This window comes from Echinococcus granulosus (genome assembly GCF_000524195.1).
Source record: "Echinococcus granulosus chromosome Unknown EG_S00018, whole genome shotgun sequence".
Lineage (NCBI taxonomy): Eukaryota > Metazoa > Platyhelminthes > Cestoda > Cyclophyllidea > Taeniidae > Echinococcus > Echinococcus granulosus.
Genome location: NW_020170398.1, coordinates 1,048,379 through 1,060,807, shown reverse-complemented (window position 1 = coordinate 1,060,807; position 12,429 = coordinate 1,048,379). Strand labels below are relative to the sequence as shown.

The following is a 12,429-nucleotide window of genomic DNA, read 5'->3' as shown; positions in this document are numbered from 1 at the left end:
TACCATCAATTTGGTTATTATTTTTAAATCTAAGATGCAAAGAATTTGCCCTCAAGCGTCATCTTTCATTTACAACATCTAATTGAAGTACTGTGCCGCATTTTAAGCCAATCATATCATAATATCTTCTCCCACCTAATCAGGTTGCGAGTTGGACGCTCTGGCAGCAGGCGGTGTTGATGGCTGTCGGGTGGTAAAGGTTCTTCGAGGTGGAGCCGTGGAGAAGGCTGCAGCTCTCGTCCCTGGTGACTACATTACTCGAATAAACTCCGACAACCTGCGACGTGTCACAAATGCCGAGGCGTTTCGCATTCTTCGGAAAGCCTCCATGGAGTGCAACACCATTGAGTGAGTTGCCCAATCTCTCTGGTGCAGATTCCACTCTTTGGCCCTCTAAATCAGATCTGTAGGAAACACTCTACTGATTGTCCTAAGTACCACTTTTATTTCACCTTTTGTAGAATCGGTTACTACCCCGGAGAGAAGGTAATTACTCACAGAATCAAGCACGTTCGACCCAAGTCGCTGTCGGCTGAAACTGAGAGCAGTCCATACTTCCAAGTGAACGGGTCCGGTGCCTCTAGCACCCTGTGAGTTGTATACACTATCCTACTTAAATCACTCTCAATATTAGTTTCTCAATCACCGCTATCATTTGTTTAAACAAACAGGATTGTAGATCTACCACCACCGGAGCTAATTATCACAACGGAACCGTTAACGTGGCTCCTTTCGGAGGATCCTCCACAAAAATCAGGGTGGTTACAGACACGGGAACTGAAACTGCTCAAACTGCCTGGCGAGGACACATGGGGTCTCTCTATCACCGGTAGGCTGAAATGATACTTCAGTGCTAGTGGCAGCGTTTTTTGTGTACTAAGAGCATGGATAAATCACCTTGAATTTATTGCACCCACCTTATTTATTTTACCTCCATTGTACCTACAAATTCATCCATCTGACGCCAAGGTCTAATTCCAGCGGTGTTGCCATTCGTAGTCCTGTTAAAACATTTGAAATGGTTATCCTCTGAGATACTCTGAGCTGGTTCCGACTTCTGCTAGTGCTAATTCACGTACTTTTAGTGATTTCATCGAGAATGCTTCCCTTTTTCTAAATACTGAAAGGCTGTTTTAGTAGCCTATCTGTCCATTACTGCGTCACCGGCATCGAGACTGTCACATTAGAATTTTATTTCTGTAGCTAGTATTGCTGTCTCCCATGATTTGAATGGGCTCTGATGTAGGTAGCATGTCATATGCTAAAAATATAAGTTCAACAGTGAAAGTAGTACCATATGTATAAGAAAACTACGGTGACCCTTCCAAATTTGAGTAGGCTGAAATCGTAATTAAGTAGACCGATTTGTCCCGATATTGGGATATTGAAAACCAATTTGAGTGGACTTTTTGTAACACCGTGGTTTGATTGATTCTCTAGGTCCGGATGTGTGGCAGAACAACGAGTCACCTTCTACCGTTCCGTCACTTCCACCAGAGGTCTCCCAGCCTGTCTTCGTCTCCGACGTCGCCGCCAACACTGCAGCCGGTCGATGTGGGCTACTAGAACGTGGGGACATTATCATCGGCGTAAGTTGCACAGCGAAGTTTTAGTCGAGGCTCTACCCGGTCATTATTAATCCTATTCCCTCTAGGTGAATGGTATGGACGCAACGCGAGTGGGCTGTCGCACAGTGGCCGAGTGGATCCAAACAGCCAACCTCGTATCCTCTTCCTCCTCTGCCTCTTCGGATGACAACGAGTCTTTGGAGACCGCAGAGTGGGCCTTTCTCTACCTCCTTGTCCTTCCATTACACTCCTCGTCTTCTCCATCTGCTGGAAGACCGATCATCGATCTCCAGTCCATTCCACCAGTGGCTTTGGGTACTGATTCGTCTGCTCCCTCTGGAGTGAGTTCCTTGCCTATTGCGTTCTTTGGAAGGTGGATTTAGATATGGCGGACAAGGCCTATGCTCAGGAATGAAGAGCAAAAGTCACCGTATTCGGGCACTTGTAACTTCATCGCTGTCATCGAAGCATTGGAATGCCATCTTGGAAGACGTTGCGGGAACTACGAGGCTGAAAGTAGCCTCGCCTACAGCCAGATGTGGGATAGGGTCTAATATTCTCGTTGTATGTAATCAAGGCTGACAGCCTTCTGTCTTAGCGTAGCTCTCGTTTCAAAGGATCGAATACATTGAAACCACGGAGATGTAACAACGCGTTTGCATCACATCTAGAGACGCATGCATAGTTCGTGCTCTAAGTTGCATCCTTTCACTTACTTTTGAAATAACAGTTCCTTCCTTCTTTTTTATTTTCTTCCCACCAGCAGCAGGACAGGGATGGGCGTCCTCCTAGTTTTATCTGCAACACCGGCACTCTTGTGCGCTCCGCTTTCGTCTCCTCCAACGACTCCTCCATGGAGGAACCAACCTCTGTCGTGAGTACCCCTTTCCCCTTCTCTTTCCTTTTCCTCAGTCTACTACCCCTCCAAAAACTCTTTAATTACAGTATGATTTTAAAGACTCATCACTTCTCGGAAATTGTCTTAAATCACTCTTGTTCAACACATTGGCGTTGAGATATAAGCGCGGATGACAGTCTATCCACATCTGACGAATTCGGAGACTCCGCAGAATTGTCCAATTGCAGAGAATTTGAGATGAAGAAATCTTCAAATGATGGAATGTTTTAGTAGTTCGAATCCTTGGAGGTGACGGTGAAATGCTTTGTACTCCAACAGCGTCTCCTTAAAATGTTTGTTCTATTGGGAGAATTCATTAAAACGAATCAAATTTGGAAATGTAACTTAAATACTCATGCTGCTGCTTTCAAAAATTTAGACAATAGACCATGAAAGCCGAAACGAGATTTACACGAAATACACGTATAAATTCTCAACAAGCAAGATCGCGAAGTCTCTTGAAGCATCTTCTAGTTGAATATTGGTGCTGAAATGTCGTTGACTCCTCTGCAAATAGGCATCATTGGAGCTGCACGGTGATCTGCCTGAGCCATTGGGAATCTCCAATCTCGCCATCTCACCGCCAACAGCTCCGGTGCAGATGCCACCGCTGCCGCCTCCACCGAAGGGCGAGGAAGAGATGCCGATAGACTCCCAAACATCACCACCTCTGCCAAAACTAACAGTCGCCACCCCTAACCTACCACCTCCTCCGCCTCCACCGTCGCCGGTGTTGCGTCAGCCCATTCCCTCCGTACAGACAATCGAATCCCGGTCCGCGTGGCGCAACATTGGATCATCTTGCCTCAGTGCCTCGTTAGGTGGGTTTTTTATCATGACGATTCACTTTTGCAGCAATTTGAATGTTTCCAAGGTTTTAATTAGTTTGTAAATTTGACTATCACTGTACTAGTCACTGTCTATTCGGGTGGAGTTACCAAGCCGCACCGCAACATTCTGTTTATAGCCCAACTGACGCAGACTTACCGCAGACCGGCCTTGGCTGATGACGAAATCCATGTAGTTGCGATAACTTTGACTCCCCCCATTTCCACACTGGGAGGTGAGGGGCCTCCTGGCAGCGAATTCAATGAAGGATCATCAGCTGACTGCGAAACAGGTCTTGGGGTTCGGTTGGTAGGCCACAGGGACACGAATTCGCGGGGTGTTTTCGTCTGCAGCCTGCGTGAGGGCTCTCTGGCTGATCGCACCTCTGGCCTACAAGTTACCGACGAAATAGTTCAGGTGCGTGGCTTGCGAATACTACTGCTATTTATTAACGGGTGTAAACGATTTGTGCTTTCGGTTAAGTGTATTATAATCCCCGACCAGTAATTGGAACACCAACTAGAGTACCTCTGGCTGGCTTTGACCCAAGCAAAAACTATTGAAGTCATGATTACCTTCTCTTTGCCCAGGTCAACAATGTGTGCGTGATGGGACTGACCCACGTCTCTGCAAAACTTCTGATCGCCAAGGAAGTCGAACTGGCGCGACGTGGTGGCAGTGATGGCAGTGGTAATGTACCAAAAATATTCCTCGTTATTCGTCACAACGTTGCCTACAACGCCTCGGTGATGGCCAAACCCGCTTCTGGCACTGCGCCCACTGGTTGTGGCCACTTTCTCCATCACTACGCGCTTCGCTCCTCCTCCCAGGTAGTGGCAAGCCAATACTATTCATATGGTTTATAAGTCGTTCACCACTTTTAGTTGAGGTGGAGTTACGGGTTCGAATTGCATAACCTTGAACTTATAGCCTAAGATCGATTTGTGTTATTGGGCACTACTACTTATCTGCCTTCTAAGTAGTGTTTGCCCCAAAGCAGTATCTGTTAAGAAATTAAAAGTCTGTTTGCGATTTCGGTTGGGCAAAAGTACCTGGGCCTTATTTCCTATTTTTGTCAGTACTAATTTTCGTATTTTTCTTTTTCATAGCCCTGCATATCCAAGGCAACACCCCAGTCGTCAAAACGCGTCGAATACGAATTTCTGGACGTTACCATCGAAAGAGTAGGTCCATAATTGTTTGCCTTTTTTTCATATCCTCTACCCATCTCTTCTTTCCATAGAACGCACAGGGTGGGCTGGGTCTCTTCTTGGTAAACATGAATCCTCGTGGCGATTTGGGCGTTTTCGTGCAAAGTCTGCTGCCCACCAGTCCGGCCGGTATAGTAAGTTCAACCTTTCACTGCTTAATCGTGACTGGCTGGATTTCGAAGATCACTTCATCACTTCTTTGCACATTTTTACCTGCGTAGAGTCAAAAGGCTAAACTGAGGGTGACGAAGCCGAGGGGAGGGGGACAATAGATATGAGACGGAACACCTCAATTTTTTCTGAATCCTGTATCTCCACACTTTACGTATTGTGTTTAATCCGTGTAGTTTTTGTCTGTAATGAGTGTATAGCTACCGAAGCTAGTCGTATTTCAGTAGTTTATTCATTGAAGTGACGATTTCTAATTTCCACTTACATTTCAAGTATCGTGGTTTTTGCGGAACTTTTACCCATCTTTCTGACGCCAAATGGGCGTTCAAATGCTTGAAATACCAAGCCATTTGCATACATGGTACTGTTACTTGTCAGCATCAGTTTAGTTTATCCATGTAAAGGTATTTTTTTCGACAATCCCTGCCAGATGGTCACTTGGGCTTCGGAATAGGCGTTTAAAATATCTCGAAAACGAGTCAAATTGTGAGCGTTCCCCAATTTCATCCAATCGGGTAGCAATTTTGATTACTACACAGATGTGAGGTTGTCTTGTTGATGAATACCGGTTCCTAGTTTTAGTACTCACGTCTCTGCGTCATAAACTGGAGCTTGGATCCTGTCGAGTTCACAACCACTTCACTACGGAAGTCCGTTTGCCGACGTGCATGTGTAGGTTAGGGGGTACGGCATGCGGATACGTGACTGCCTGCTGCATACCGGAGACTCAGAGTCATAGTGACTATTAGCACATTTAAATTCTCTCTCTGGGTGACATTAGCTAATTAGGGGTAACTGAATGGCAGTGCAAATTTTAAGACCTAGAATGTTCGGATATGGGGACGGAAAACGAGACCTTCAAATAGCCCAGACAGAAACGTTTTTTTCTTGGCTTTTAAGACAACACCAACAGCTAAAGCATTTGTACAGTGTCGAGCTGAATAAGTAAAGCATCTGGGAGACTCGTCATATCATCATATCACTAACCCACTCCTCTGATCCGTTGGTTGTGTACAGTTGGGCCAGGTTCAAAGTTGGGATCGCATTGTGGCGATCAACGGAGAGCCGGTGCAGGAGTATGACGCAGCTCTGGCCAAACTCACCACTTGTCACCCATCTGCTCACTTGCGACTGGCCCGCGCAAAACCAACATCCGACTGCGCAACCTTGGAGGGAGAAGTGGCCGGCCAGTCTACTCCGGCGACAGTTGAGTTGCCACGCTCCTTCTCGCCCCATTCACCGCCCACACCCATTTTGCCCGGCGTGGAGACCACAGTTGAGATAATTCATTCCGCGCCCGATCTTGGATGCTCCGTGATCGGAGGCTCTGACACACATATGGTGCGTTGCTAGAGCTAACCGTTCAGCACTCTCATTTTCCACTTCTACTGCTTTTTGCCTGCTGAAATCAAATTAAACTACCCTTTTTTGTTTCTTTACAGGGAGGAGTATTCATTGAGAAGATTCACCAAGGTGGAACAGTTTACCGCGACGGGCGATTGCGCTCGGGTGATCGAATCCTCGCAGTGAATGGCATCGATCTACGCCAAGCAACCCACGCTGCAGCTACAAAGGTGCGTCTCCTTCATGATCCATCGCCTTCTTCCAAATCACCTGCAGACATTTATTTATCACCTTGTTTACAACAGGCTCTACGAGAGGCAAAGGAGCATCTGTTTCTGACAGTTCTGCGAGGCAGCCGTGCCGTTCCCTTCTCGCTTAACGAAATCATGCAGACCTACAGCGTGGCGCTTCAGAAACGGCCAGGGAATACGTTCGGTCTCGTGCTTGCCGACTATCATTCCGGAGGTGTGGTCATCTCGGAAATTGTACGCTGAATGCGCACTCTTGAAGTATGCGTAGGTGTGCGTGCTTCACATGACCTCTCTTCCCCTTGGTTTTTTTTCAGGCGGCTGGCAGTTCAGCATCGCAGGCAAGTGTACTGCATCCCGGTGATGTGATCCTAGAAGTCGATGGTTTGGATGTCCACAAGGCCTCCTCACAGGATGTCATGACGCTTCTTAAGGTAGGTACTTTGGCAATGGGCCTTTTGTTGGTCTGTCTGCACTTTCTCAAAAGGAGTGAAATGTTGGTTTTTTGGCATATTGAATGGCTGAGTCTTTATTTTTATTTTTTACACTTAAATTTGTCCGTATGCTAAGTATCTCTCTTGAAAGTTTGCATTCATTTTCGCAGTGTTTTTATTTTGGCAACGGCTTATAAAGCTAAGCCATTGAAAAGCTGAAGTAGATACCTCCGGTGATATCGTCGTTTTACATTTGGATTTTCCGCTTTGCTACTGAATTTCTTTTTTCAAAGATGAATGACGGTCTGGACGAAACGATTACCATTATGGACTCAAATTTATGCATTTTTTTGCTTTTTCCAGCAATCCCCAAATCACATCCTCCTCAAAACTGGTCGTCTAAAACCACCCAGAGGACAGCCAAGTAATTTCATCCTTTTTAATCATTACTTCTTGATGTTATTCACTCCACTTTTGTCAGTTAAGTCGGCATTATGCTACAACCTAGTTAATACACTACTTGTGAGTTGCACTGGGCCTCACTTTACCCGCTACCCGAATAACCTGACCTTTTTATGCCTCCTCCACCGCCACCTAACAGAGAATCCCAAATAATCCAGTCCCCCTTGCATGAGCTTTGTCCTCTTTTCCTCCTTCTTCCACCAGCACACCTTGTACAAAAAGAGGTGCATGTGTGCGTACACATATATATATATATATGTGCATGTCTTTCCATTTACCTGCAAATCTCCCTTCCTTTCTGTTACTCCACCTTTCTCTCTCCCGTTGGCAATCAACACTCTCATCTAACGCGACGACTGGCTATGTAAGTTTATGCAAAAATTGAGGAGGTGGTTTACACGAAGGAGCACGTTTCACTTGTGCTATGGCATGCCATTTTGATCTTCATCAACATCATCGCACTCAGGAGCCTGTCGAATTGCCGTTGTGCTGCTTCGTCCTTGCGCAAAAGCCGGGTTGTGGTTGAGTATTGCAGGCTTACGGTGACTTCTGTATCCAAGTCGAATTCGCTTCAGTGTACATATCATTCAAATGCATTTGTTGCTCCGAATTCATCGCGTAACACTTTGCTGGGTGGATTTTACTACTTTTGAATGGAGAAAGCTCATTTATTATTATTACTACTACTATTTACGCATGCCCATATGAATATAGTAATTACAATACCGGCATGCATCATGGCGCGAAGTCCAGCTGTTGCTGTTGTTATTGTTGTTGTCCTTTGATTTGTCTTCAGTCCCCCTTCTTCACCTAAAAATAACCACTACTTCTTCCTCATCATCAATCATACAGTCCCTCGACTGAGGCTATTCACAGTCCTGCTCACTCGTCCCCTCACGGCCTCGGCACAGAAGGACCTCGACGTCTCTGTCTCCGCCCCCGTCCTGCGCGTTTTAAAGCGACAAACCGTGCCAAGTAGACTGAATGCCACAATTCCGAACATCTTCGGGATGGTTCTGAGACTCGTCACCACCGGCGAGGGCATATACGTGCCGGGAAATCTCGTCATCGAAAGCATCGCACCCGAATCTGCGGCCTCCCGGTGTGGCATGCTCCAGGTCTACTAATTTACTAATTATTTGGCTTTCATTTGGCGGCACGAGCCTCTATTCCCGTAGTCGCTCGTTCTACAGTGCATTTTGTTGGGATAAAATTCAGGTCTACTAAATTTGGCCCTATGGTTAGCATTAGTGACCCGATTTCCCATTGAAATTGGGCCCTTGGAATGCGATAGTTAAATTTGTATCAGCAGTACAGCAACTTTCGAGGTGTTTCAAAACCGCCGTACTCTCCCTTTTGAAGATACGAGGATCTGATTTCAAAGACAACTGGCACCGCTGGCTTTTGAGCATCTCCGATACTGCTTTAGTTTTGGTATTGCTACTGCCTACTGAGTTCCACTTTATGGATTTTGTTACATTAAATCCCAGTTAATTACCTAATAATTTTCGGTACATTTTTCAAACAGTCAGTGATATTGAAGGTCTAACTATCACTCCTGCTCAAATCCAAGCTAAACAAGGTTTTTTTTTTGTTTTAGATTGGCGACCGCCTTTTGGGCATCGACCGTGAACCAGTGGGCTGGTTGTCCCTTGACGATCTTCAGCGCTTCTCTCACCACTTTGATTCCCTTACCTTCGAAGTTGGCCGTCTCCCCCCACCACCACCGCCTTCTGCATCAACACTACGTGCATCCACAAGTGTCTCGCCTCTTCCATCCCCTCAACCACCGCTCTATAGTAGTGGGCTGGCACCACTCAAAGAGGGTGAGGAGGCCACGGCGGCAACGTTCATGAAACCAATTTCCGTTGATGTGGAAGGTGATACCACTCAGATACTGGAGGGAGCTCCTTCGCCGGTGAGACGCTCTCCCGTCGGATTCAAGGCGATTGAGGATGGAGACGATGATGAGGATGAGGATGAAATGTGCTCTAACAATAAAATCCTACAGGTTAATTGCGTTCTGATACTTATGGACTCATTAGTAGTATCGTTCTTTTCTGTAGGTCTTATCAGTGGTGTAGCCTCTTTGGCCAATCCGCTTAAACTCACTGATTTCTGACACCATAACCACTATGATTTTGCCTGTTCCTTTTTGAATTCAACAGTATGTAATCCACTACATTTGAGGCCAACTGCACTTTTGTTCGAAGTTGAGTCACTTATAAGCGGTCGGTGGTTTGCAGTTATGTGCCTACTTGTATGCTCGTTAGTAGTATGTTGGCTTGTACTAATTGTGCGCACCAGAGAAGTGATCGGTGGCAACGTTTTTACCTGTGCAGATTCAATTACTACCGCCATCAGCTGACTCAGCGCAGCCAAGCCTTGGCCTGACCCTAGCGTCAGCGCGCGGCGCCTGTGGAGGTCAACGGGTGGTGAGTCTGGATCCCACCTCCCCAGCCGCCGTGTCCGGCCTTCAAGTCGGTGACCGTATCATCGGTCTGGATGATCGCCTCCTCCTCGCCCTCGGTGGTGGCGGTCGAAACTCCGAATCCGTCCTCCATGCAATCGAATCTGCTTGGCACCTGCGTCGTCCGCCCTCTGATATCGCTCCTCTCACTCTTACCATCGTTCGTCCCATCCCCCTGTCCCTCAACGCACCCCTTCCCATTAACAACAAACCGAGGAGTCACTTCCCCGTCTTCCCAGCTGTTGTTGGTGCCACTGCCGCAGGCGTGGGCCTTATAGCAGGGCACCAACTCCGTAACCCGCCTAACCGCCGTCTTCCTCGTGGTATGTGCTCGTCAAAGAACCTTACCTACTAACATTGAATGAAGTAGGCGTTGTTTTACAAGAGAACGTCCATTCCCAGATGTTGGTGACAACCTGGACGTGCAGTTGCAAGCTGGTCCGCCGGGCCTCCTTGTCCCGGCCATCGCAGCTGGCGTGGCCACTGGTGTTTATCGTGGTGCAGTAGACGACTATCTCGGACAGCCCTATTACAACAATGGGCCAGCTATTGTTGATCCGATCCCCTTGATTCCGAGTGGGACGAGCGGCCAGATTTACAATGATACCGCTGACGTTGGCGGAGGTGCTGGCGGTTACGCAGACGGTGATGACGAGGAGGTTCTACCTCCGCCGGCACACTACTTAGAAGACAACTACGACAGTAACGGTAAACTTGGAGACGGTTAGTGACCTTCTTCTGCTTGCTGGACTTTGACCCTTCGGTTTTGATTTGGCATGAAAAACTTCAATCACCACAGGCGATCTTGGTGCGGGTAAAGGCTGCTTCAAGGAGGGTCCGGGTCAATTCCCATACACTGCCATCAATTCTAACGATGATGACGATGTTGTTGAGGGCGAGTATTTTTATGATGACCCTCTCAGCTATTACCATCATCGAGAGCGAGGCGCTGACGCTAATGATATTTGCGTTGTCAGTGGTGAGTGTTGCTGTGGGAACTTAGGCTAGCTGTTGCCGCACCGCTCTACTGCTTTGTGGTTGGTCGGTTTGCAGTTCGCGCATGTGCGTGTGCATGGCTTCTCAATTTTGCGTCTGCACGTTTAGGTAGATGAATATTCCTATCGTCTGGAGAAGTAATTTTAACATGTTTTGAAAGTGTGTTCTAATTTTCCACTTAAGAATGCTTGATAAGTTCTCCCGTTTTCACATACATCTACACAGGCTGATGATCTCTAAATTGGTTCAGATAAATTTACTTGGAATAGTACAGATAGCCTCTCCTTGATTACTGATTTCGAAATTACAATGTTGAGGTTTTTTGTTACTTCCTTTCGTCAAATACCGTACTAATTCGTAGGCAGCATCGAGTTCGAAACACAAAATTCGAAGCTGCCTCATTGATGGTGACTTTCGTTTCACTTTAACTAACAAAATTAGTCGTTTTTGGGTTAGTTTGAGTCACTTTACTCACCTTTATCGTGATTTGATTCTGCCTGATCCTGGGGACGACACATCTCCCTCTTCTGCACACCACTTAATATCATACACTTACATGCAATCTATTTACGTGGCGGTGGCTGCTGTCACGATGTGTGTCTTCCTATGTATGCACACGCGAGCAACTGTTGAATTTGGTCTCATTTCTATAAAAAAGAACGGTGTGCATCACTGGTGTTATATGAGGTGTTTGACCTGTCTGTAGAATTCACACTAAATAAAGCCAAATTCACTGCCTCTTCCACAGACGATAATTTAGGTACCAGGTCAGCCAAATCCATGAGTCTCGATCAACACTCCCCCTTCTGTAAATACCCCCCAAAAGGATATGCAGAAGGTAGTAATAACGATGGTGACATACCTGTGGAAGGCGAACATTTCTACGGAAGTGACTTTGACAGTGTTAATCTAGATGTTGATTCTGGTGGTGAGTTTCGGTGTGTAGGTTAGCAACACCCCAATTAACACCTCCTCCTCCTTCATTATTTTGCTGTGTTCTTGTCAGAATAACTTATTTCCATTTTCGGCACAACTTGCTTCCAAAGCCAACATGTAGTGCCGACGTTTGTTTTAATCTCACGCGCCGTCTACGACTTGTAGTCCCTTCCAATGTTTTCGTGTTACTTTTCTGTGTCTCACCGTTTCCTGGTTAGTAGAGCATGAGTTGGAATCCAAATCACCCCTTTTATTCAGTGGAATGGTAGACGTCTTTTAAATATTTTTCAGATAACTTTGGTGCAGACTCACTCGACGTGACAGATTAACTCCAAATGATGCAAATATTTATGATGGACGGAGCGGAACCACGGAGAGAAACCCTTTGATCAGATACCTCCTTTTTTGACCTCAATTATCCACCATCCACTGATTTGTTCCTTGACTACTAACAGGCAGTTAGTTTCTTCTTTCTGATGAAACCCTTGTACCATAGTCTTGCCGTATCCCCAACGGGTGATTATGTAGGGAAATGAATTAAACTCCTTGTGTATTTTGAATTTTCATTTGACTCTCCTTTGTTCAAAGTTGGGGCTAATAGTACTTAGCTCCGGTGGGCAAATTCCTCATTCGTTGTAAATCTGTCTGTGACACCACTTTTCAGATTCCATTTCATCGTAGAGTCATAGTCTTCCAGCAGTGGGGCGGAGATTCACTCCAATGATATGACCGTAGCTCTCTGAGACTCCCTTGAAGACGAAGGAAGACGTATGGGACGTATCAGGGCTACTGGCTTGGCCCGGGGACCAGCCCACACAGCGAGACACAATGGCAAAGGCAATCGCCCTTTACCAACACCGACT

At 46.4% G+C, this 12,429-nt stretch overlaps 1 protein-coding gene across 1 annotated transcript in view; it reads left to right on the top strand. All coding sequences in view use genetic code 11, as the record gives it.

The window, feature by feature from the left end:
• EGR_03519 (Multiple PDZ domain protein) overlaps positions 1–11,895 on the top strand; it is a gene marked incomplete at both ends in the record, with an annotated part of 28,704 nt that extends 16,809 nt beyond the window's left edge. The window contains 22 exons of the mRNA XM_024492768.1: positions 144–348; positions 462–590; positions 672–829; positions 1,441–1,589; positions 1,655–1,909; positions 2,338–2,442; positions 2,984–3,287; positions 3,380–3,711; positions 3,885–4,124; positions 4,404–4,478; positions 4,538–4,639; positions 5,694–6,017; positions 6,119–6,250; positions 6,326–6,505; positions 6,586–6,702; positions 7,066–7,126; positions 8,017–8,282; positions 8,765–9,175; positions 9,507–9,957; positions 10,037–10,357; positions 10,434–10,613; positions 11,858–11,895. Coding sequence (XP_024352901.1) covers positions 144–348; positions 462–590; positions 672–829; positions 1,441–1,589; positions 1,655–1,909; positions 2,338–2,442; positions 2,984–3,287; positions 3,380–3,711; positions 3,885–4,124; positions 4,404–4,478; positions 4,538–4,639; positions 5,694–6,017; positions 6,119–6,250; positions 6,326–6,505; positions 6,586–6,702; positions 7,066–7,126; positions 8,017–8,282; positions 8,765–9,175; positions 9,507–9,957; positions 10,037–10,357; positions 10,434–10,613; positions 11,858–11,895 — 4,535 coding nt within the window. The remainder of the gene's footprint in view (positions 1–143; positions 349–461; positions 591–671; positions 830–1,440; positions 1,590–1,654; positions 1,910–2,337; positions 2,443–2,983; positions 3,288–3,379; positions 3,712–3,884; positions 4,125–4,403; positions 4,479–4,537; positions 4,640–5,693; positions 6,018–6,118; positions 6,251–6,325; positions 6,506–6,585; positions 6,703–7,065; positions 7,127–8,016; positions 8,283–8,764; positions 9,176–9,506; positions 9,958–10,036; positions 10,358–10,433; positions 10,614–11,857) is intronic.
• Positions 11,896–12,429: the final 534 nt, after the last annotated feature.